The 25,870-nt window shown below is 41.2% G+C and overlaps 1 protein-coding gene across 5 annotated transcripts in view; it reads right to left on the bottom strand.

The window, feature by feature from the left end:
• The window catches only part of COL16A1 (collagen type XVI alpha 1 chain), a 3,146,845-nt gene that overhangs the window by 694,373 nt on the left and 2,426,602 nt on the right, over positions 1-25,870 (bottom strand). For 4 of the 5 annotated variants that reach the window (XM_044082765.1, XM_044082783.1, XM_044082773.1 and 1 more), the window contains one exon: positions 25,695-25,739. The exons of the other annotated variant lie outside the window; for it this stretch is intronic. In XM_044082765.1, the coding sequence (XP_043938700.1) occupies positions 25,695-25,739 (45 nt within the window). The remainder of the gene's footprint in view (positions 1-25,694; positions 25,740-25,870) is intronic. 5 annotated transcript variants of the gene reach the window in all.

The raw sequence follows: 25,870 nt of genomic DNA, 5'->3' as shown, positions 1-25,870 counted from the left end.
TAGTTGATTATCTATTGTGACGCCTAGTAGTTTAGTGGAACAATCAGGTGTAATGATAGTGTCATTGTCAGACACAATTGAAAAGGAGAGAGGGGCGGATTTAAGGGTAGGAGAGAAAAGTAATAGTTTTTTTTTTGGGGGATTAAGGAGGAGACAGATATCTTGGAACCATTTTTCTGCTGCTGTAAAGACTTGTTGGGTAGAAGAATGAAGTTCGGCTGGAGAAGCAGCAAGATAATATCTCTTTTAGGTGTTTTAGTCTGTATATTTTTTGTTTCAAAGATCCTGCACTTTTCCTTCTTTGACATTCCTCTCAAAGTGACATCTGGGGTTTCTGTTGTGACTGTGTTGGAGCAGGAGGGGCAAATGGGAGACCCAGATTCTGAAAGGTTTGCTGTCTACACAACATTTTCACAAACCTAAAACTGGAATCTGAAGTCAAAGGATGTTGATGCTGGGATCACAGGTATTTCAGGTCCTGTTGGATCTTTCTCATACAGAATTTTGTCAGCAGCAAAATGAGTATCCTGGACCCAGTGAGACCTAGAATCCTGGGGAGTTTCCTTGTTGATACAGACATCTGAGTGGAAAAACTCAGGAATAGACCTAAATGCAAATATATTTATTTCTGTCAAAGAAACACTTGAATGTTCAATTGGAATTAAAGCCTGTGTAGATAATCCTTACCCAGTGAGAGGTTCCCAAAAAGTTTGAAAAAGACTCTGCAACCATAAGCAAGGCATCTAAATATGGAAACAAATGTAAATACCTTGCAGTCTGCAGTAGGTTACTGTAGGAGCTAGGCACTTTGTGAACATACTTCAGCAGTAGGTAGCCCAAAGGCTAAGACAGAGAACTGATAATGTGACCCAGACACAGAAAACCTTAATCTACAGGAATGTGATGACATGAATATTTTAAATCTAACAAGATGTGAAGGGACAATATATGCATAGGTTCATACAAGGGTAATGACCGCCAGGGTCTTTAGAAGCCCGACCATGCAAACCAAGCCAATTTTGTCCCTGAGTACATTTACTTATTGTTGTCCATCAGAGACATGGAGGCCAGACCAGGGGTGAATTTGAGATTTCCCATCCAATGGTCATGGTTACATATGAATAGGATTAGGCATGGTCTCTGCTTCACATGAGTGGGGAGCCTATTCCAGAGTATGGGGATCCTTTGCAACACATATCTGTCCAACCAGCATGTAGTATTTTTGTCACAAGCAAACTTTAAATCCTCAGATCTAGTGTGTCTGGTGCTATTTGTTTTTTTTTTTGGATGTGCAAAGGGTCCACCAGGGCTGGATCTGTGGATGCCTTATATGTCAGACATAGATCACTTGTCAGTAGCAGGTAGGAGACTGAGTACAGAGATGGGACTTTATGTTAGTCTGTACAGGACAATGTGTTAATATCCTGAATTCTGCTGGTGAGGAACCTCTCTGGGCATTCCACCTGTTGCATATTCCTGGTTAGGTACATGCTGAAGGGGGCATTGTACACCCAATTTGGATTTGCACCCACATTGGACCCAGATGCCATACACTTACTTATAAGTTGGATGGCATAGAACGATTTTCGTACTAGCTTGGCTATGTGTTGGTCAAAGGCTAGATAATGATCTACATATGTTTCCAGATACCTAACTACTGCGTAAACTCTTAAGGGTGTCTTATAGATGGAGTCATTAATTTGGGTGGACTTTTTTTCCAAAAGGCACTAAAATGTACTGCTTGGCATTCATTTTTAATCTATGGCATTGGCATCAGTTATTTGGTTTAATCCTTTTACAAGATATTAGTGTCATGGGCCAAATGAATGATAGTTCACAATTTGCAGTTGTCTTTATACTTGGTGAGCCAGAGGTCCTAGACATTAGCTCGGACCTCATACAGATAGATGGCAAACAGAAGCAGCTGCAGCACCGAGTCCTGAGGTCCTTCGCTGGTAACCTGTCTCTTAATGTCTAATCAGCAGCTGCAGCACTGAGTCCTGAGGTCCTTTGCTGGTAACCTGTCTCTTAGTGTCTCATCAGCAGCTGCAGCACTGAGTCCTGAGGTCCTTCGCTGGTAACCTGTCTCTTAGTGTCTCATCAGCAGCTGCAGCACTGAGTCCTGAGGTCCTTTGCTGGTAACCTGTCTCTTAGTGTCTCATCAGCAGCTGCAGCACTGAGTCCTGAGGTCCTTTGCTGGTAACCTGTCTCTTAGTGTCTCATCAGCAGCTGCAGCACTGAGTCCTGAGGTCCTTCGCTGGTAACCTGTCTCTTAGTGTCTCATCAGCAGCTGCAGCACTGAGTCCTGAGGTCCTTTGCTGGTAACCTGTCTCTAGTGTCTCATCAGCAGCTGCAGCACTGAGTCCTGAGGTCCTTCGCTGGTAACCTGTCTCTTAGTGTCTCATCAGCAGCTGCAGCACTGAGTCCTGAGGTCCTTTGCTGGTAACCTGTCTCTTAGTGTCTCATCAGCAGCTGCAGCACTGAGTCCTGAGGTCCTTTGCTGGTAACCTGTCTCTTAGTGTCTCATCAGCAGCTGCAGCACTGAGTCCTGAGGTCCTTCGCTGGTAACCTGTCTCTTAGTGTCTCATCAGCAGCTGCAGCACTGAGTCCTGAGGTCCTTGAGTAACCTGTCTCTTAGTGTCTCATCAGCAGCTGCAGCACTGAGTCCTGAGGTCCTTTGCTGGTAACCTGTCTCTTAGTGTCTCATCAGCAGCTGCAGCACTGAGTCCTGAGGTCCTTCGCTGGTAACCTGTCTCTTAGTGTCTCATCAGCAGCTGCAGCACTGAGTCCTGAGGTCCTTCGCCGTAACCTGTCTCTTAGTGTCTCATCAGCAGCTGCAGCACTGAGTCCTGAGGTCCTTCGCCGGTAACCTGTCTCTTAGTGTCTCATCAGCAGCTGCAGCACTGAGTCCTGAGGTCCTTCGCTGGTAACCTGTCTCTTAGTGTCTCATCAGCAGCTGCAGCACTGAGTCCTGAGGTCCTTCGCCGGTAACCTGTCTCTTAGTGTCTCATCAGCAGCTGCAGCACTGAGTCCTGAGGTCCTTTGCTGGTAACCTGTCTCTTAGTGTCTCATCAGCAGCTGCAGCACTGAGTCCTGAGGTCCTTCGCTGGTAACCTGTCTCTTAGTGTCTCATCAGCAGCTGCAGCACTGAGTCCTGAGGTCCTTCGCCGGTAACCTGTCTCTTAGTGTCTCATCAGCAGCTGCAGCACTGAGTCCTGAGGTCCTTTGCTGGTAACCTGTCTCTTAGTGTCTCATCAGCAGCTGCAGCACTGAGTCCTGAGGTCCTTCGCCGGTAACCTGTCTCTTAGTGTCTCATCAGTCCTGACTTCTTGGCTCCTATCTGTAAGCCAGCTGGCAGTCTATTGTTATGTTGGGATTTATGCTTAGTTTGGTGAGGTTGTCAACAATACCTGAGTGGAGTATTTTATCGAATGCCTTAACCAGGTCTAGGCAGGCTGTACGCACCATTTTTCCCTCATCCATCGCCTTTGTGACTATCTCAAAGAAGTCGACTAGGTTAAGTAGGCCTGACTCTCCTTTGAGGAAAAACAAACTGGGATTGGTTCAGTGTCTGCAAGTTGCCAATTTATGTGCTGATCATGTCCATGAGAACTCATTTTATGGCTTTGCATATTAAACTAGTCAGACTAATGGGTCACCACTTGCCTTTAACCTATTAAGCTGTTTATTTAACAGATTAGGTCATGGTAACAACTTGGCTCCCAGAAAGCAACCTTGTTTAAAGATTTCTCATCTACTTTTTGCGGATGATTTAAAACTGTACAGTTCATCAGATGAGGAGTTGAAATCGCAGTTGCAAGTGGTTACAAACTTTCTCAGATGATATACAAATGTTATTTGGTCTCAATAAATGTCCAAATGCAACATTTAAATCAAGAAAGCTGCAACTCCAAGAAAATATCAGTCTTGGACAGAAATGTGATGTAAAGGAACGTGAGCAGAAAACAATGTATAAATCTTTGGCTTTTGATGAAAGCCAGCAAAAAAACATGAACAAAGATGAATGAAACTCAGCAACAAATACTTTAGAAGACTAAAACTAAGACTGAAAACTGCCTTGATATCTATGAATAATGTCCAAAAGCTTTAAACCAATTTGTTCTTCTTGTTCTAACTTACAGTTTTGTGCTGACTAATTGGCCCCAAAAGGTATTGGATCAGCTGGAGAGAAAAACAAGAAAAATGCTTCATGCTTATGAAATGGCATATAAAAATACATGTACACCAAAATTATATATTCCTCGTTCTGAAGGAGGTATGGCCTTCCTCAAAATTGATTATATCATGAGACTGCATATATATTGGCTGGCCTTACCAGATCCAAATGTAATGAAAGTTTTAAAACATGAGAAGAAGAAGTTTAAGATGATTTCCCTGCTTAGTTTAGCAGAAGCGTATTAGTGTCATGTGAGAATGGAAATGAAACCAGAAGTGGACAAAAACTGGGCAACAACTGTCTGTGCCTAAAAGTAAAGACCGTAAGGAAAAGGGTTAGATAAGGACAGGAATGTAGAACAGGAATAAATATTGTGGCAAATTGGAGTTCTGCTGGAACAAACTCATGCTGATTTGATGTAGGAATGGTTAAAGACAAGTGAGCTGAAACCAAAAGATGAAAGGTTAATAACGGCAGCTTAGGATAGTGGTGTACATACATATTGGTTTTCAAAGTCAACTGAACATGTGGAAGGAACAGACAAATACAGCTTCTACAAAAATGAACTGGAAACAGTCGCATATCTTTTTGCTGGGTGTGATACACTCATGGCAGAGGGCCTGTACAGTGAAAGGCATGATAATGTGGCAGGACAGCTGCACTGGGGATTGTGAAAATGCTACCATATTAAATTAATTGAGATGCATTGGAAACATGAGCCACAAAGCATTGTAGAAAAGGATGCTGTTTATCTCATATAGGATTACCCATTATCAATAGTTCAAAAAACTGATGCAAAAAAAAACAGAAGTAATAGTCCACGAAAAACAAAAAGTATCACTGATTACTGAAATTGTTACACCCAGTAATTACAGTGTCTTGTGTAGAGAGAGACACACAAAGTCATAAAATACTAGGATTTGTAGGCACAAATGAAATCAGTGTGGAAGAAGGATACCCAGACAGTCCCAGCAGCAGAAGAAGCAACAGGTAAGAATTTATAGTTGTGCATAGATATGCTACTGATACATGTAACTCCATATGAATTACAGAAGGAGTCAGTTCTGGGCACACTGCAGATATTCCAAAGAGAACTTTTGGCTAAGTTCAAGGACTGAAAGTTTACTCATTTTATGAACTTTAATCATACCCTTATTTAGGAATCTGGCCCATTACTGTCATGATAATAGAAACCCAAAAGACTTGCAGAAATTAAAGACAGAAACCACTGATTTATTCTGGAAAATGTCTCAGAGAAAGAGAATCCTTCAAAGGGACTGACCAGGTCCACATTCTCCTCAGAATCTGAGTCAGATTTCTATGCAGATACTCTGTCCCTACACACTTATTTCAAGATTCAGTCTCTTGAATCTCTTCAGAAAAATGAAAAATACATTTTCTTTTACAAGAAACAGACATGAAAGAAGCCTGAAGGGCCTAAAGTAAATTCTGAGCTACACTGAAAAAAATAATCCTGCCCAGAGTCGCTGAGACAGGAGAAGACATATTTTAACTTTTTGTTTCTTTTTGACAGGAATTTCTGAAGAAACAGACCCAGAATTTTCAGTAATCACCTCCCTAGGAATGGGCACAATTTTCTGGCTAAGCACAGGAGCATGGCCTGCACCTTACCTCAGGATTGACAAAAGTGGCTCTCCCTTGCCCAGCAAGGGCACATCAACAGCTGCAGAGGATGTATCTAACCATCAGTCACCAGTGGCTGTAGGGACTACACCAGCAGGATGCAAGGAAAGAAATAAATATTTGGTCCAAGGAACCAGCTTTGGCCACATTAGAGCTTCCACCTGTGGCTGAGGTATTTTATTAGCCTGCTGTGGTGACAAAGCTGCTTAAAAATCATTTTTCTTTTTCTTTTTGTGGCTGGAAGAAGATAGTTGTTCATTGGTTAAAGAAGATGCCTAATTCCTAAGGAAGCCTACCAGCAATAGTTTGTTAAACAAGTAAATTGAAAAAAAAAACTCTTACCCCAATAAAACATGGTAAACATACTTTAAACACTTAACACAACCCCTAAAAGTAAAATAACACCAGTTCCTCCCCAGAAAAACTAGTTTAAAATGTTTTAACAACTTTTTACCTCAAATGTAAAAAAGCAATGCACCATTTCAAAGTGAACAATAGTCACATGACAGTCAATAAAAACTATACTTTCAAAAAAAAAAAATCTATCTAAAAAAAGTAAAGTGGAAGTTTTTCTTCTCCAGAGAGGAACTTATCTGCCCTGCAATTTTTAAAAGCTTTAGCCAACCATTAATCCTTGAAAGCCCACAAAGAAAAGCTTTTTTGGAGACAGGAAAGCTCAGAAGGGCTTGGATCACATGTGAAAGGTGTTCTGAAGCTTTGAAAGCTGTCCAGCTGTAATATTCATAGCAGGATATAACCCATATAACTTGGGCTACTGCAGCATTTATTGATATGAAGAACACAGATTTATTACAAACAATAACCCCAGATCTTCATGGACTAAAAGAAGGGTCTTTACAACTTCAATCATCTCCCCAGCAGAGGGCACTCTTACTGATTTCCAAATTTTCTCAACATCAAGCTCACTTCATGCTGAATGAGGTGTAATTTTGTGATGTGTCATTTTGTTTATGTCTCTAGAAGAACATCATAAAGCAGTAAGTACAGTTGGTGCCTTAGTTCATGACTGATGCTAAAGGGATGATCAAGTAGAGGGCAGAAAGACCAGCCATATGCAGTGCAGATACAGAGTCACTATTCTAGGGAATGGAGGAAAAGTTCAGACCCAATTTTAGAAGATATGGTTGTATTGTAGGTAGTTACATCATTAAATGATCTTACATAAACTGAAGTCAGAACAATCTTCATGACTGCAAACCCAACAAGCAATGATTAAGAAGAATGGCACTGTAAGAATATGAACAGTGTTTTAAGGGCAACCCTAGATCTCTAAGCCAAACACTGGAGGCTGTGCAAAGGAATTAGATATCCTTAGCTGACAAGTCCTTCTCATATGGAGCTCAACTGGAGGGACATCGGAATCAAGATGATAGAGGCTGACTATTCTCAACAAACCTTACTGAAGCTAAAAATTGTTTTGCTTGAAAGTGGGGAGCCATGCCTTGTTGACAACATTGGCATCAAAGGTTTGGCAGGAACCTCCACTGACAAGTACACTAATGGAAGTTGGCTCAATAGACCAGCACCAAACTGCAAGTATGTCGCTGAGCCAGCAGATATCAGCAGTCCCACTTTGTGGCAATCATGAATAAAATGTTTTTTTCAAGAACATGGGTGTTTTCACAAAAGGCTATTTTCAGACTTCAAGAAGTTTCCTTTTGATGCCAAATGCAATGTGTTTCTTTTAAAATGAGAACACAGTAAATCATAGATTCATAACTAATTACTAGGCTAGTTTTCATAAATGGCCATTCTAAGCCTAGCCAATTTCCCTTTCAAAGGTGAAAATCAAACATTGTACTTTGTATCGGTGGGTCAGAAACCTTAACCATCATAACAACACTCAAACATTAGCTGTATGTATTCTTTTTTATGATTCACTGCTGTGCCACAAAAATATAATACAAACATTCTGGATGATCACCTCTATGGACTATTTTGTGGAAATGAATTTGAACTACTGGCTGTTGTTGTTGTTGTTTGTCTTACGCCTTTTCCCGGTTAGGGGTTGCCACAGCAGTACTCCGGTCTGCTAATGATTGGCAGTGGTTTTTTATGGTGTTGAGCTGCCAGCCTGACACCCAACCTTCAATGAAGGCATGCCCATTCAACGTATGTCTTTCAAACGCCCACTCGACCGCGGGGAGGACATGCAGACTCCACATAGAAGGCACTACCAACCCAAGCCGAGAATTGAACAGGAGAACCTGTTGCCGTGAGGCAACAACGCTACCGCTGCACCACAGTGGAATATATGCATTTGAACTACTGGTAAACAGTGGAAAAATGTTAAAATTTTTTTCAGTCCAAAGAAGAAAAACAAATGTGTACAGTACCCTAAAAACTGAAGAAATGTATGTTGCTGTTTATGTTGGAAATCAAAAATGTGACGATGAAGGAAGAATGCAGTCAAGATTGATTCCTTGGACAAGCAATGAAAATAAACGGAGTGGGATGGGTCAGTTCCTGCTTCATTATTCAATAAAAAAGTAAACCTGATACTCACTGTGATGATGTGATGTGAAGTATTGTCAGCTATGCCAGGAGAAGTAAGACAGTGTATGTGTAACGTATGCCAGCATAGCTAGCTTTAGTTTTGTAAATAATTATATATTATTTGTATATCAAACTGATGTGTACAGGTGCTTGCGTTGAAAAATGTATTTGTAAACTTGCGTGTGTTAAAAAGATGTACCAACAGTGGGACCTGCTGGACAAAAAAAATACACTTGTATATCAGACTGTATTGCAACTGCTGAAATTAATATATTGTGGCAGAGGATACTGGAAGAGAAGAGGTTAATCTCAGTTCAGCTAACTTTGAAAAATAGTCTGAAAGGAAATTACCTGGTTTAGGCCATAAGGATTGTATGTGACAGTAATGATTGCAGCCAGAGAAAAAATGTCTGTGAAAATGAGGACTAGCAATCCTACTGGATTGCCCTTTGGGGTGAACTAATTGCTACCCTGGAAAAGTGGAAGTTTTGAAATGGTTTTATGGCTTTCAGATGCCTATAACACAATCTAGCTTCACCTCTGTAACATTTAATGAAAGACTCTCATCTATAAATTGGTCCAGCCCTCACAGTCTCTTCTTTAATGACGCTGTGCTAAAATTTAACCACATCTTCCTAGCCATCCTCAACTCACTAGCACCCATTCAGAAAATCAGGATAAATCAAATTATTCCCCCTGGCTTACAAAAAAACACTTGTTCCCTTATGCATAAAGGGGATTCTGCTTGGAAAACATGACTAAAATCTAAATCCCCTACTTATCATCAAAGTTTTAAAGAACTTAGAAACTGTACCAACCCCCCCCCCCCAAATCTACAATAACAAGAAGAAATTTTACTTTAAGGCCATATGTAGCCGTCACTCTACTCCCAAAACCTTCTGGAGAGTTATTAACTCAGTCCTTCATCCCAGAAGCCCTACGACTCTTAATCCCTACCCCAACAATTCAGCACAGAACACTGACTCCCTCCTCAACCATTACTTCATCAATATTATCTGTAAACTGACCATCACTGACCAGAACTCCAATTCTACTATCCCTCCCCAAACACCCTCTAACAAAACCCTCGTCTCTCTTCAACCTGTCTCCGCCACTTATATAAAATCTCTCCTTCAACCACTTATATAAAATCTCTCCATCAAAACCTAAAACCATGTTCTCCTTCTGGTGACAATCTACCCCCTCTCTTCCTCAAACTTGCAGCTGACTCTATAGCCTATCCAGTTTCAATACTTATCAATAGATCAATTCATGAAGTCACTATTCCTGATATCTGGAAATGTTTCTAGGCTATACCCCTACAAAATGGAGGCAATTCTACTGACCCATCGAACTTCAGACCCATAGTCATTATCTCCCCTCTATCAAAACCCTCAAAAATGTCTACACATTCAACAGCTCAAATTCCTCATCCAAGAAAACCTTCTGACATCTATCCAACATGGTTTCCATCTAAACCACTGTACTACTACAGCACTTTTATCTGTCAGTCATACAATAGTTGAAGCCCATGATAATAACAAACTCTCATGTCTATTCCTAGACCTGTCAAAAGTCTTTGACAAGCTGTCCCACTCTAAACTCCTAACCAAATTAGCCAACTATAATCTCTCAGCTTCCACTCTTCAATGGTTCTCCATCTAGCTTTCAGACTGCAATATATCAGATGGCATTCCTCCTGCACCCCCTTCCTACCCATCCATACAAGTGTTCCCCAGGGCTCCATCCTTGGACCCCTTCTATTTAACATCTTCACTAACAAACTCCATACATCTTGCTATCACTCCACTCTTATTTAGTATGGTGATGATTCTACACGTATCTCCTCTTCTTAAACTATCTCTCACCTTCACAGTCTTACCCCAAACTCTTTTCTGTCTCTGTAGAAACATAGCTCACCAAAAATCAACTTATTTTAAATCCTAAAAAGACTAACCTTTTACTCGTTCTTCCAAAATCACTTGCACATCTCAGACCCACCTTTATCATCTCATCATCTAACTCAAGGGTATGGCCTTGTCAGTAGAATTCCTTCCTCTTCCTTCTGTGCCTAATTTCTTGTTCTACTACTATTACCTGCAAATGCCTTCACAATGTTAGGGCTTAAACAGCTTACCTCAAATTCTTATGCAATATAAACTGGTATAAAGTTATCTCTCATTTGTTTGTTTGTTGCATGCAACACATTTATGTTTATCATATTTTTTTCTTCAATTTTATAACATGTAATATCTTGATATTGCTTTTTTGTTTCTTTTTTGTTACTCTTATTTTGCTTATATTATATATTGTATATGTCTTCCTCTTTCTGTATTTGGAGTTTTTTCCCCAGGACTCCACTGAAAATGGGCTTTACCTCAGTTAGATCAACCCAATTAACACATGTCAAATAAATAAATAAATAAATTAACAAAGCTCTATCTGTGTGTATAGTAACACATATGTGCTAGATACTGGTTCATTTTCTAGTAAAGGGGGAGTGTGGGAACCAGAAGTCAGATGACCAGATGTATGTGATGTAATTCTGTAATGCAGCACTGAAATGATGTTTTACTGCTAGATGAGGCAGAAGTCTCAGGGCAGTCTGTTTTTGAAAGCTGACAAAGAAGGATCACTCACCCATTTCATCTTGCCTTGCTTTAGTAAGTAACCTGGGAATAGTAATTGTTTACATCAGTCAGGAAAATATAGTGAGATTAGTTAAGTACTGTTTTTTCTGTATCTTTATGAATCTATCCATCAGTGTTATTTTTAATATTTCCTGTGATAGTTTATTGTAAACAGATATTTAGTATTGTCATGACCTTTTATTATTTATTATTAAATATGTTTAAACTTTTCATTGTGGCTGGTTTTTAGAGAATATTTTCAACTTTGAGAGTACTTGTATGTATTTGGTGACACTGTGGCCACTCCTGAAAGCCTTACTGCATTGATTAAAGACTACCACTTGTATTAATATTAATTTTACTCAGTATAATTGGGTAGGCTTGTAACAGCCTTTACAGTAGCTGGCTGGTGGCAGTGCAACTGCCTTACAGTCTGGACAAAAGGTAGCAGAGCGAGTAAATCTGTGACAGCCTTTCTCTGGTGTGTGTGTGTGTGTGTGTGTGTGTGTGTGTGTGTGTGTGTGTGTGTGTGTGTGTGTGTGTGTGTGTGTGTGTGTGTGTGTCAGGTACATGGAGCAGGGACATAGAGCACTAGTTTCACAGAGGGGGTGGTGGATGACTTGGCTTGAAACAATTAGCTGAGGACTCTACAACTGTGTCACTGAGGAGTCTTATTGTGGACCCTGAGATAAACAGGGAAACCCAGCACAGACTAAGTGTGTTCCCTGTGTGCTCTTAAGGCAAACTGTGCTTGGTGCAGAGAGCTACATCTGGAAATACTGTGTATATCTATCTTTGCTCCACAGTTATCCCACTCCACTAAGGAAGAGCCACCACTGATCCCGGGAACTATCGACCTATTAGCCTGACGAGCCTGGTCTGCAAGGCCATGGAACGTATCATCATGGAACTCATAAACAAAGACATTGGTAACCTTCAAACTCTGGATCCCACCCAGTTTGGGTTTGTGAAAGGCAGATCATGCCACCTGTACCTGATTGATTTCTTTGAGGCAGTCATCAAAGCCGTGGATGAGGGGGGGTAAGGTGGTTCTCGCAGCCTATCTTGACCTCGCCAAGGCTTTCAACAGCATCCCCCATTCTGGAATTATAGCTAAACTCACTAAACTAGGTAAAAATCCCTACATCACAAGATGGGTTGCCAACTGGCTCACTGATAGAACCCACACTATAAAAGTTGCAGACTCCAAATCTGACCTCAAAGCAGTAACAAGTGGAGTACCACAGGGTTCCATCCTGGGACCTCTCCTGTTTGGTATCTACTTCTCTGAAGTACAGGCTAACACAGAAGACCTCTGGCTAACAAAGTTTGCAGATGACTGCAAACTAGGAGCCATAGTCAAGTCCCCAAATGATGTGGACATCCTACAGTAGGGTCTCACTGAGACAGATGCCTGGTGTCAGAGCCATGGACTCAAGCTCAATGCCAAAAAGTGTAGTGTCATCCCCTTTGGTAAAAACTCTGTAACCATGAACTACCACATAGGCAGAAATCTACTTAACACCGAATGCGTGATAAGAGACCTTGGGACCCAGGTGGACAGTAGTCTCTCCTTTGATAGTCACATCACCACAGTAGTCAGGAAGCCCTTCTATGTGGCACACCTCATCATAAAAGGGTTCTCATCCAGGAAAAAAGAGGTCATTGTTCCCCTCTACTCGACACTCATTAGACCCATTATAGAGTACAATGCCTCTTTTGGAATGTACCTCATAAGACATCTGCAGCAGCTGGAAAGACCAGAGAAGTACCTCACAAAGGGGATTACTGGCCTCAAACAAATACCCTACACTGACCACCTCAGAAAACTCCAGCTTTACTCCGTAGCATATCACCTACTCTGAGGTGATCTCTGCCTAACATATAAAGCTATGTCAAACCCAGAGCTGTTGGACATGCTACACCTAAAGAAATCCCAATCCCTCCAAGCTACACACTCTAGGGACCTAAACCTTGTCACCACAATAAACAGGACATGCTGGAGGGAGAGATTCCTGTCCCAGAGACTTCCTATACTCTGGAACAAGCTGCCCATCTATGTCAAGCAAAGTTCTTCATTAGCACTCTTCAAGAAAAATCTTGATGAGTGGATGGGAAATAGGAAATACACCCCGGGGATCACTTCTGTGTCTCTGCTCGACAGTGGCACAGGAAAATAACTTTCTTGGGTGGTGTAAGCCATGAAACCTTGTTGGCTAGGCTTACATAGGCCCTTGGGCCGATAGACTAGTACCTACCTATGAACCTATGAACCTATGAATGTCCCTCACTGGTGTCCGTGGTGATGATTGAGACTCCTTGATCACTGGCCCATAGGAGGGACATCATATATTCATGAGCAGTGGTGGGATATTATAGGTTCATAGGTATGTACTAGGCCATCGACCCTAGGGCCTATACAAACCTAGCCAAATAAGGTTCCCTGGCTTTTGCCACCCAAGAAAAAAATTTTTCCTGTGCCCCTGTCAAGCAGAACCACAGCAGTGGTCCCAGAGTGAATTTCCTGCTTCCCATCCAATTGTCAAGATTTCTCTTAAAGAGGGCAAATGAGGAACTTTACCTGACATGAATGGGTAGCCTGTTCCAGAGCAAGGGGAGTCCCTGGGACAGGAATCCATCCCTCCAGCATGTTCTATTTATTGTGGTGACTAGGTTTAGGTCCCTGGAGCATGTGGCTCAGAAAGACTGGAATTTCTTTAAGTGCAGCATGTCCATCAGATCTGGGTTAGACATGACTTTGTATGTTAGGCAGAGATCACCTCAGAGTAGGCAATATGCAATGGAGTAGAGCTGGAGTTTTTTGAGATGGTCAGCATATGACATCTGTTTGAGGCTGGTAATCCTCTTAGTGAGGTATTTCTCTGGCCTTTCTAGCTGTTGCAGATGTCTTGCGAGGTACGTGCCAAATGGGACACTGTATTCTATAATGGGTCTGATGAAGGATGAGTAGAGTGGAACAATGACCTCTCTTTTTCTGGAGGAGAACCCTTTTGTGATGAGGTGTGCCACGTAGAAGGATTTCCTGACTACTGTGTCGACGTGATTATCAAAGGAGAGGTTACTGTCCACCTGTGTCCCAAGGTCTCTTATCACACTTTTGGTATTTAGTAGGCTACCGCCTATGTGGTAGTTAATGGGTACGTTGTTTTTCCCAAAGGAGATGACAATGCACTTCTTGGCATTGAGCTTTAGGCCATGATTATGACACCAAGCATCAGTCTCAGTGAGGCCTCTTTGTAGGATGTCCACATCGTTAGGAGTTTTGATTATGGCTCCTAGTTTGCAGTCATCTGCAGTCATACCAAACAAAATAAAAACATGTACCTGTGAATTACCACATAGGTGGCAGGACACTAAACATCAAAAGTGTGATGAGAGACTTAGGGACACAGGTGGACAGTGGTCTCACATTCGATAACCACATCGCCACAAAAGTCAGGAAATCCTTCTATGTGGCACACCTCATCACTAAGGGCTTTTCGTCCAGAAAAAAGGAGGTCATTGTCCCACTGTATTCATCCCTCATTAGACCCATTATAGAGTATAATAACCTGTTTGGTATGTACCTCACAAGACATCTGCAACAACTGGAAAGGTCACAGGAATACCTCAATAAATAATCACAGGCCTAAAGCAGATGCCATATGCTGACCATCTAAAAAAAACTCCAGCTATACTCTGTGGCATATCGTCTACTCAGAGGCGATCTCTGCTTAACATACAAGGCCATGTCAAACCCTGAGCTGCTGGACATGCTCCACTTAAAGATATCCCAATCCCTCAGAGCCACATGCTCCAGGGATCTAAACCTTGTCATCACAATGAACAAAACATGCTGAGGGATAGGTTCCTGACCCAGAGACTCCCCATACTCTGGAATAGACTGCCCATACATGTCAAGCAGAGCGCCTTACTGTCCCTCTTCAAAACGAATCTTGATGATTGGATGGGAGATAGGAAATTTTCCCCGGGGATCATGTCAGTCACCCTGCTAGACAGGGGTCCAGAGAAGTAAATATTGTGGGAAGAAATATCCAGGGAATTGTTATGGCTAGGCTTGCATAGGTCCTAGGGCTGATAGCCTAGTACCAACTTATGAACCACTGAACCTATGAGAGGACCCAGGATTGAACACTTGGTGTTCATTTGGTTCCTTGTGGTTCAGCAGTTTTGTGTTCTGTGACAGCATGTCCAGACCGGGATTCGAGCTGAATGGCATGGAGAAATTAACCCAAAGTGTGGGTCTTTTTACCCAGTTGGTTCAAGAGTTAACCAGGAAGGTTAACAATATGCAGCACCATTTTGACCATCTAGCTGGTAAGGAAAGTGAATTTTTGCAAACCCCTGCATGCTTGCTTACTGTTGGGCAGAGAACTAATGCACAGGGGGTACTTCAGGGGTGATATGTCCAATGCACCGAGTGCACCCCTGTATGTTAAACAGTGGCTTTTGGGGTCTGTGTTCTTTGAGGAACTTGGGCACAATTTGGAGCCGCAGACTTTAAGAAGCTCTATTGTTTTAGTAGAGCGGTCTATTTTTAGGTGTAAAAGGTTACAACTTGATAATGCCTATCTACGCGAATGCACTAGAGTAAAAAGGGTGCCAAAGGGCCTCCAGTCCTAGAAGTTCCCCAGTGAGGTTAAGGTCAGTTCCCCCTTTCATGAGGAACTTTTACAACTTTTTGACTGGCACGGCTGTGAACTCATGGAGTGCCTGGTCAAATTTAACCAAAAAGAGATTGGCGGCTTGATTTTGGAATCAGAGAGGTTGGACAATGCTATTCACAATGATCTTATTATTTCCACACTATAAAAATGTCTATGTGGCAATTTACAAAAATGTGGATGGAGGTATTGAGAGAATTAGAAACAATAAAAGGAAAAAGTTTGAAAGAGACTGCATAGGGTACATGGAAGGGAAGGCGTATCCTAAACCTCCCTCAGCCAATAGGAATGAGGTTTCACATGGCGTTGATTAATGGGAGGGTTCTCCTAGCTGAGATAACCAGGCCCTTGTTGAAACAGAAATCCCTTTAGATGGGAATCAAATGAATGGGTCTCGGAGATCCAAATGCATAGAGAACCAGAGGAACAGAGGCAACAATAGTTTTTCCAATCCCTGGAATTATCAGCAGAGAAATTATCAGCAGGGGAAATACTGCTACAACCAGAATTGGGAACAGAGGTGAACCTAGACTATATTAATGTGTTTTCTTTTATAGAAAACAATCTACAATGTACTGTTGGTGATGTACTTTCTTTTAATGCAAATAATGTTCAAGATACTGTTGTAGAGATTGTTCGCAATCATGCAGGTGATTTTTCATTGTATAATTATAGCCATTTCAAGTGCAGTAGTGAACATGTAGATTTATTAAGTAGGGGTGAACTATCTGTTCCTTCATCTAGTTTTAAAATTGATAGGATACTTGTTGATTTAAAATTGTTTCTTAGGAAAGTGTGTTTTAAGCTTTTGTTTAATGGGGATCCCATTGTGTAGGAGAAGTGTTGCAGAGAAGTAGCACCTTCAACCCCCCCCCACTGCCTTTACCACTTATTATCTTTGAAAAATTGGTAGAGTTTGAATTTAGGAATTTAAAAGATAGGTGTTCACATGTTTATGACAACTTAAGTTCCCAGGAATCTGCATTATTGTGTGAGCTCTCTAACAATAAACAGCTCAGGGTTATGAAACCCGACAAGGGGGGAGGGGTAGTCATCATCAGTAAGACTGACTATGTTAACAAATTGTTATGTCATGTTAACAACAGTGATTTATATGAAGAAACATCTTTGAGCTTGATTAAGCTGGCCTACCAGGGTATTGATTTTTAGTTACAGGATATGTTGGATGAAGAAGAAATATATTATGATGTGTATGTTTTTTTCAAGTCAAATATTCTGTTGTACCTGTTATTTTTGGGATTCCCAAAATTCATAAGTGTACAAATAATCCACCTATGAGAGCAAGTGTCAGTGCTAAGAAATCCAAGACCCACCCCCTTGGGAAATATGTTGATATCATTTTAAAGAATAGTTTGGAGCCTTTTGAACATCTATGTAAAGATTTATGGGACTTCTTGATGAAGATAAAAATGGTGGAATTCTCTGAAAACTGTGTACTTATGACCACTGATGTGACAGAGTTGTTCAATGTTATCCCCCATGAGGTGGGTTTAGAATGGTTCCATGACTTTTTTTGTGAATTCACTGCCCTTGATAATAACACAATCAATGTTTTGGTTTTATGTATGGAACTGGTACTCAAGTATAATTTTGTGTATTTAGACAGACAATATTTTAGACAAAGAAAAAGGGTAGCAATGGGGGTGGTGTGCACCCCATCTTTGCCAATATTATTTTGCTACAGTGGGAGAGACATATTTTGTTCCCACATTTTGCAGTAAAACCCTGGAGTTTATATCTCCGGTTTTTGGACATTTTTATTGTCTGGGATAGAGCAGTAGATGAAATTGAAGGGTTTATTGTTTTTTTAAACTCCTCTACCCCTTTTTTGAGGTTTATCCACCAATATAATCAGTCTTCCATAAACTATTTGGATGTTACCATCTCTTAGGATGAAGTTAACAAGAATTAGGTTAGTACTATATACCGTAAACCCATTTATTGCAATAGCATTCAACATTTTGAAAGTAGTCACCCCTTCCATCAAAAAGAAGGGATTGTGAAGGGACAATATATTTGTCTTGCCGGGTGGTGTCTAATTGGGATCAGTTTGTCAAGGAGTGTGAAAAACCTGGTACCATGTTTCAAAGTAGCGGGTATCCAGCTGGTTTAGTGACACAAGTTGTGAATGACATCAAAGACAGGAGAACCAATGGGGATATTATTCTCCTCATTAGGCCAATGGTGGTTCAAGGGGGGTTGGATCTACAGGAAACAACGGTTGGACTTGGCAGGGACATTCATTACACAGTTTTGTGATGAAGCAGCCTCCATCACGGAGATTATATATAAGTATTGGAACATTTTTTTTTCCCTATTCAAGGAAATGTCCAGTGTGGTCAAGAATAGACCTCGTATTGTTTTAAGGAAAGGTAAAATCCTGAAAAACCATTTTGAACATCCCACTATTGATTATGGTCCTAATTTTACAAATAAAAATGGGGCATCTATAAGTGTGGCCCACAATGTAAGATGGTGTTGGAAGGAGACCAGATAGAGGTGAACCACCGGGTCTTCAGGTCTAAGTTCCATTGTACCTATAATACACCAGGGGTTATTTACCTGGCTAAGTGCCTAAGGTGCGAACATTTTTATGTGGGAAAGACAAAAAGAAAATTCAGGGAATGCCTGTATGAACATGGGCTGGATATGAGGAAGGGGGATATGAAAAATGCCCTTGCTAGGCATATCAATAGCAACAGGGATCATGTCTTTGTTTTTTTTTGTCTTAGAATGTGCTCAGAGGGATTTCAGGGGAGGACCTTGGGAAGATGTACTTGAGGCCAAAGAGTTAAGCTGGCAATTGAAACTCAATGCCACTGTTCCCCCCGGTCTTAATGATAATTTGTCTATAACGTGTGTGCTTAAATTAAAATCCTATATAGTATAGTGGGGGTTTGTATCAAGTGTATGCCTATTGAGTTCAATGCTTTATCAAATTGTATATAAGCTTATTTGAGTTATTTTGAAATGTATTTTGTATTTATTATATGTTAAATGTTACATATTATGTGTCATTTTAAGTTCTTAATTGATGGGGAAATTTCATTGGATATGTGTTCATGGGCTGGGTATTTAAATGTGGTGCTGTGTGATGCTCAGTGATTCTGATGAAGTTTTCTATGAAAGTGCTAAATCCTTGTGTCTTGTGCAATAAATTTTACCCATATATACACCAGCATTGTTTGGTTTGCCTTCCTGGGTTGTGCTTCTGCCTGTCTACTTGATTTGGTGTTCGTGTGGTTCAGCAGTTTTGACCTCTTTGTAGAATGTCCACGTCATTAGATGAATCAATTATGGCTCCTAGTTTGCAGTCGTCTGTGAATTTCATTAGCTAGAGACCAGCTGTAGTAGCCTGGATTTCAGTGAAGTCGATACCAAAGAGGAGTGGACCCAGGACCAAACCCTCTGGTACTCCGCTTGTCACTGGTCTGAAGTCAGATTTGGAGTCGGCTACTTTCACTGTGTGGGTTCTGTCAGTGAGCCAGTTGACCACCCATCTTGTGACATAGGGATTTATGCCAAGTCCAGTGAGTTTAACTATAATACCAGAATGGGGGATAGTGTCAAAAGCCTTGGCAAGGTCAAGATAGGCTGTGTGCACCACCTTACCCTCGTCTACGGCTCTGGTGACTGCTTCAAAGAAATCAATCAGGTTTAGGATGCATGATCTACACTTAATAAACCCAGCCTCAGTGGGATCCAGAGTTTGGAGGTTATCTGTGTCTTTGCTTATAAGCTCTAGGATGATGCTTTCCATTAACTGAACTTCTGCAGCCTGTAGGCAGTTGTCACTGAAGGTGTAGGTATTCTCAGCAGCCACAAGGTAAACATACAAAGTTTCATTTTCACAACAGTTTTATTTTTTGTTAGTTTAGATTAGTCAGGGAAACAGGCAAAGATGTCAGCAGAGGATTATGGCAAGCTGACAAAGAACCACTTGGCCAAGGTGTGTAAAGGCACACCAGTTCACCTTTTCCTCATAGGACTTAAAAATCCATCTGGAGTTAAAGAGACTTGAACTGGAGGCCACATGTTTGGAATTAGAACCAGCAGAGAGACAGTGGTGTTTGCAGGCTAAAGAAAAGGAGAAACAGCACCAACATGAGAAGGAGATGCTGACTCTTTGTCAGAGTCATGGTGATAATGGAGAAGGGAATAAAGGTCAGTAAATTTCTTCCACAGTTTACACAGGGTGATAACTTTGACAGTTTTAGTCATATATCTGAAAGAGCATGTAAACAGTATAATGCTGACCAAGGGCTCTGGGTATGGTTCCTGACCACCTTACGTCATGTTAAAGTGGTAACTGCCGTTTATAAATTGTCTGATATTGATTATTTAAACTATGATAAAGTTAAATGTTTATTGGAATGTTTTAAATTAAAACCTGAAATTACAGAAAAAAGTTTTGTGAGCATAGACACAAGGCAGATAAGAGTGTATGTGGTTATATTGCTGAGCTAAACACTTATTTTCATAGATGAGCTGGGGAAAGAGGGGGTCTCTACTTAGCAAGCAGGGCATCACTGCTCAAGAAGGGGATATCCAGTGCTGCACATGGATATAAGGGAACCCATGGTAGGCAGCCTAAACCACCCCAACAGAGTCTACTAGTATCAGGGAAGCCATGAGTTCAGGTACACGGCCAGGATCAAGGTTTAGATTTTTAAATGTAACCAGTGGGGCCATGTAGCATATGGGTGTCCATGCAAGCAAGGTGGGGAACAAAAGGTGGGGGATGCAGCAAATGGGAATAACAGTATGCCAGTGGTAAGTTGTCTGGAGACAACAGGGGTACCACACTATTCCCAGAGCTTATATCTGATATTAATAGATGGAAAACAGGCCACTGCTAAGACAGACATAATGCAGTACCTTGTGTGCATGCAGTTACATGCAGTCAGGCTTGGAGACAGGCATGCGGGTCTGGTAGCCTGGGGGAGAAACAGACAGACCCTACACCTAAAGTCAGGGCTGGTGAGGTGGCTATTTCAAGGAGGAAGCAACCCTATAACAGTGAGCCTGAAAGTGAGCCACACTTGCTGGTAGGGTCTGATATTCCCTTGGAGAGAGTGACTGGAAGGGAAGAGGTAGTAGTAGTACCTATGCTGACAGTGAGGCACCGCTGTCAGAAGATACTAGACTTACCATGGAAGGGAAGCTGGGAAGGGTTACAAAGGTAGAGATGAGACAGGCTCAGCTCTCGGACCCTACACTACGAGGCTTGAGGGAGGTAGCTAGGGAGGCACCTGATTCTCAAGGAAAAGGAGAGTGTGTATACTGGGACAAAGGGTTACTGTATAGAGAGTGGACCCCTGAGGGACAGCTAGAGAGTGAGAGAGTACAGCAGTTGGTAGTGCCCAGAGCTTACCATCTGGCACTTCTACTCATAGCACATGACATTCATTTTGCAGGTTATATAGGCATAAATTGTACCAAGAGACATACTATGCAGAACTTTTATTGTCTTGGGATTGCAAGGTATGCAACAGGATACTGCAGGACCTGTGAGCAGTGCCAAAAAGTAGGCAAGGCAGGAGACAAGCTCAAAGCTCCTTTGATGCCTTTGCCTGTGATTGAGGAGCCATTTCAGAGGGTAGCTATGGATATTTTGTGACCTCTGAGTACCCCAAGTTCCACAGGGAAGAAGTATATCCTGGGGGTAGTAGATTATGCTACTAGATACCCTGAGGTGATGGCTGTGTCCTCCATCGAGGCAGAAAAGATGGCAAATGCTTTGTTAGAGATTTTCTGCAGAGTAGATTTCCCGAGAGAAATACTGACTGACAGAGGTGCCAATTTCATGTCAGACCTGCTGGCTTGTCTGTGGGGGTGCTGTGGGGTGAAGCACCTAAAGACCACCACCTACCACCCCCAGAGTAATGGTCTCATGGAGAGGTTAAACTCTACACTAAAGACCACACTACAGGTATTTGCAGACCAGTTTAAGAGAGAGTGGGACAAACATTTGCTCCATCCACTGTTTGCATACAGAGAGGTATCCCAAGAATCCACCAGTTTTCACCCTTTGAGTTGCTATATGAGGATAAGGTAAGGGGGCCTTTGGATTTCATTCATGATGAGTGGGAGGGTGATTGTGAATCCCACAATGAGTCTGTTGTGACATATGTCCTAATCCTCAGGACAAGGCTTAAGGACCTTATGGGTTTGGTCCAGGAGAACCTGGCAGGAGTCAAACGGCAGAAAAAGGTATGGTATGACAGGAATGCTCAAGCCCAAGAGTATGCTGTGGGACAGCAAGTTATGGTGTGCATTCCTGTCAGACACAAAAAGCTGCAGGCAGCTTGGGAGTGACTCTCTGAAGTGGTAAAGAAGGTCAGTGATGTTAACAACTTGGTAAGCATGCTAAGCAGGAGGCAAGGAGACAAAATGTACCATGTTAACATGACAAAGCCTTACCATAATAGGGAGGCCCTTGTGCTGAGTATGTTCAGTGGGTGGCAGGAGACATCTGTGGGGGATCTATGGCTACATCAAGCCAGCCAGAAAAATGCCAAGTGATTAAGGTGGATCCTAGGGTAGCAGGCATATGATATGACAGTGCAGCACTGCAGTGGGGTTAGCAATGCCAACGCAGATAGGGTCTCAAGACATGTTATTAGATAATGTGTTCTCAGACAGGCTCATGCCCCTCAAGCCATGTTTCTCAAGGGTCACTTGAAAAATTAGCTTGAGCCTTTAAAGGGGGGAGAGATGTGATGATGTGAGGTATTGCTAGCTATGCCAGGAGGAGTAGAGCAGTGGATGTGTAACATACACCATCATACCTAACTGGAGTTTTGTAAAGAATTTTATGTCATTTGTATATCAATTTGATTTGTACAGGTGCTTGTGTTGAAAAATGTATCTGTAAAGTTGCTTATGTTAAAAAGATATACCATCAGTGGGTCCTGCTGGACAAAAAAGAAATACACCTGTATGTCAGTCTGTATTGTAACTGTTGAAGCTAATATATTGTAACAGATGATACTGGAAGAGAAGAAGTTAATCTCAGTCCAGCAAAATTTGAAAAATAGTCAGAAATGAATTACCTGGTTTAGGCCATAAAGATCGTATCTTACAGTTCTGATTGCAGCCAGATGAAAAATGTCTGTGAAAACCATGACTAGGAATCCTACTGTATTGTCCTTAGGGGTGAACTAATTGCATACCTGAAAGGGTAGAAGTTTTGAAATGGTTTTATAGCTTCCAAATGCTATAACACCTTAGCAAAGCTCTATCTATGTGCTAGATTCTGGTTCATTTACTAGTAACGGGGGTAGTGTGGGGAACAGAATCAGATGACCAGATGTATGTGATGTCATTCTATAATCAAGCACTGAGATGATGTTTTAATACAAGATGCAACAGAAGTCTCAGGGCAGTCTGTTTTGGAAACCTGACAAAGAAGGACCACTCACCCACTTCATCTTGCCTTGCTTTAACAAGTAATCAAGGAACAGTAATTCTTTAGATCAGTGAGGAAAATATAGTGAGATTAGTCAAGTACTGTTTTTTTTCCTGTATCTGTGTGAATCTGTCCATTGGTGTGATGTTTTATATTTCATGTGGCTGAAACTCTGGTATTTGTTGTAAATAGGTATTTAGTATTTTCATGTTCTTTTATTATTTATTATTAAATATATTTAAACTTTTCATTGTGGTTGGTCTTTTACAGAATATTTTAACCTTTGAGAATACTTATATTTATTTGGTGACAATGTGGCTGCTCCTGAAAGCCTTGTTGCATTAGTCAAACACTACCATTTTTATTAATATTAATTTTACTCAGTTTAATTGGGTACCCTTGTAAGAGCCATACAGTAACTTGGCTGATGGCAGTGTAACTACCTTACAGTCTGGGCAAAGCCTTTCCCAGGTGTGTGTGTCTGTGAAAATCATAGCTGAAAGAGTGTGTGTGTCAGCTACATGGAGCACAGACACAGAGTTCTAGTTTCACAGAAAGAGTGATGGAGAACTTTGCTTGGAACACTCAGCTAAGGACTCAACTCTACAGCTGTGTCAGTGGGGAGTCTTACTGGCAGCCTGAACAGAGAGTGAGAGAAACCCAGCCCTGGACTAAGTGTGTTCCCTGTGTGCTCTTAAGGGAAATTGTGCTTGGTGCAGACAGCTGCATCTGGAAATACTGTAGTGAACATCCCTCACTGGTGCCCGTGGTGAGGATTGAGACTCCTTGATCACTGGCCCAGAGGAGGGATGTCACACTCAGAAAGCAGGAAAATCATTGACATTGCCTCTTCAGCTGGAAAGATTGCATTTGAGAGCTCTTTGTAAGTGCAGTCTATCTAAGACCAAGGACTTCCTAATTAAATAAAAATCATCTGTTAGTCTCTAGTCACTATGTACAAATCTGAAAATCATATTTCTTACAGAAAATTCACAAAATTAATCATTTTCTAAACAGTACTTATCACACTGAAAATATATTTAATGTCTGAGAGTCATATGATTTAGCAGATGTTGGATATATATAACTGGTGAGTTAGAAACCGCATCTTTACTTTGAATAAATGCATGGCTAGATGAGGCATCTAGACTAATAAAAATTAAGAAGATTCTGAAATTCATTTCCAATAAAGTAGAGTGAGCTTAATCTGCTGGGACTTAAACTCTTCCACTGCTGAGATAATGTAGAGTGACTATGTACTGTCACAGCTGGTCTGCTAACTCAGGGCTCTGGGCTTTGTCAGTGTGGGTGGGGGCATACATATCTGTATTTATAGTTTGCCTCAACACTGGTGTGATGAATCACTTAACTTAATATCAAAGCTTTTCATTATGGTTGATTTATGAAGAGATATTTTTGAATTGTTTGAGGTTCTGGATGTTCCCCCCTGAGGTCATCGACTTGTAGTCAAAGATAAGTCATAAGAAGCTTTACCAAGGAGGGACAGAAAGCACATCTCATCGATTTCTACAGGGATGTGGTAATCCCACTAAACACCTAATGGTCTTTTCATTTTAATATTACTTGGAGCTACAGTGAGTAAATTCATTCTACAACAAACCATGGATAGAGGCTGAGGTACAAAGAGATTGTCCTTAAATCAGTGAGAGTCACAGGAAAAGAAAACCAAAGCTCATTACCTCATTAGATAAGACCACATAATCCAACAACAAGAGCGATCCTCAATATTTTAGTACAGTTCATTTTTTTTACATAATTACATACTGTAAGGTGGATATAGAAAGGGGAACCTTCTTGAAGTGGACAGCTTCAGCTTGACAAAGTCCATGCTATGGCACATAACAGAGGCCTTTTGTTACCGGGACAAGGGATGCTATGAATGGAATAGGTCTTCAGAAGCCCAAAGATGTGGCCAGGCAAAGCATTTAAACACTCTGTGATATTTCCATGTTAAGTGTTATAACCATAGCAACAAGCAAGTTTTTGAAGCTCAACCATGTTGCTCTGCCCTCTGTTAACTACACAGATGGGCCTATTACTTATAGCACCCATACATGATTCTTCTGTCTCAGACTGTTTTGAAACTAGTTGCAGAAATTGAGGCATAGAACTATCTCACATGGCTGTGATCACAGTTTGTTATCATGGGCTTCTTTGCATAACTTAAAATCAAATCATGCACAGCAACAAAGAACAGAGCATGGTTTGTACCACAAAGGAAATGCATGCAGCAAAACAAGCCACTTCTACATATTATGTAAAGTTCCATACACAGTGCAAATGTTTCTCTGCAAGTTTACTTAACTCACAAAACTACCTACTGGTGAAAATGTATGTGAAATATTTAAAATGGATCCAAAACTAATTATCCTTTTAATATAAAATGCAAATAATGAGCAAACAAATGGGCTTCTTCAATTTAACAATAAACCTCAGAGAAACATTTCCACGTTTACTACAGATAATGATTCTGACAATGCCAGCGCATATGAATAAGTGCAATCAATGTGTAAAAACATGGCAGTTAGATTATAATGGCATGCATTTTTTCAATGATGACTGAAAAACCAAACCAACTCCATTATTACCCGCATGTCAGCCACTTCACGCTCAGCTACCATAGACAAAGGAGACTGGAAAAGAAAGAGCAAAGCGATCAACATGAGTCTGCAAAGAGAAACTGCGAATGAAATTACTAATAATGAAGATTAGGCCGATAATTCCATCACTGGTTCTCTGGGTCAGGCAGTGAAATTAACTTCCA

The sequence above is a fragment of the Protopterus annectens genome, chromosome 1.part1 (genome assembly GCF_019279795.1).
Source record: "Protopterus annectens isolate FY-2018-M chromosome 1.part1, PAN1.0, whole genome shotgun sequence".
Lineage (NCBI taxonomy): Eukaryota > Metazoa > Chordata > Ceratodontiformes > Protopteridae > Protopterus > Protopterus annectens.
Note: the sequence above shows the minus strand (reverse complement) of the source record. Positions and strands in the feature narration are given on the sequence as shown.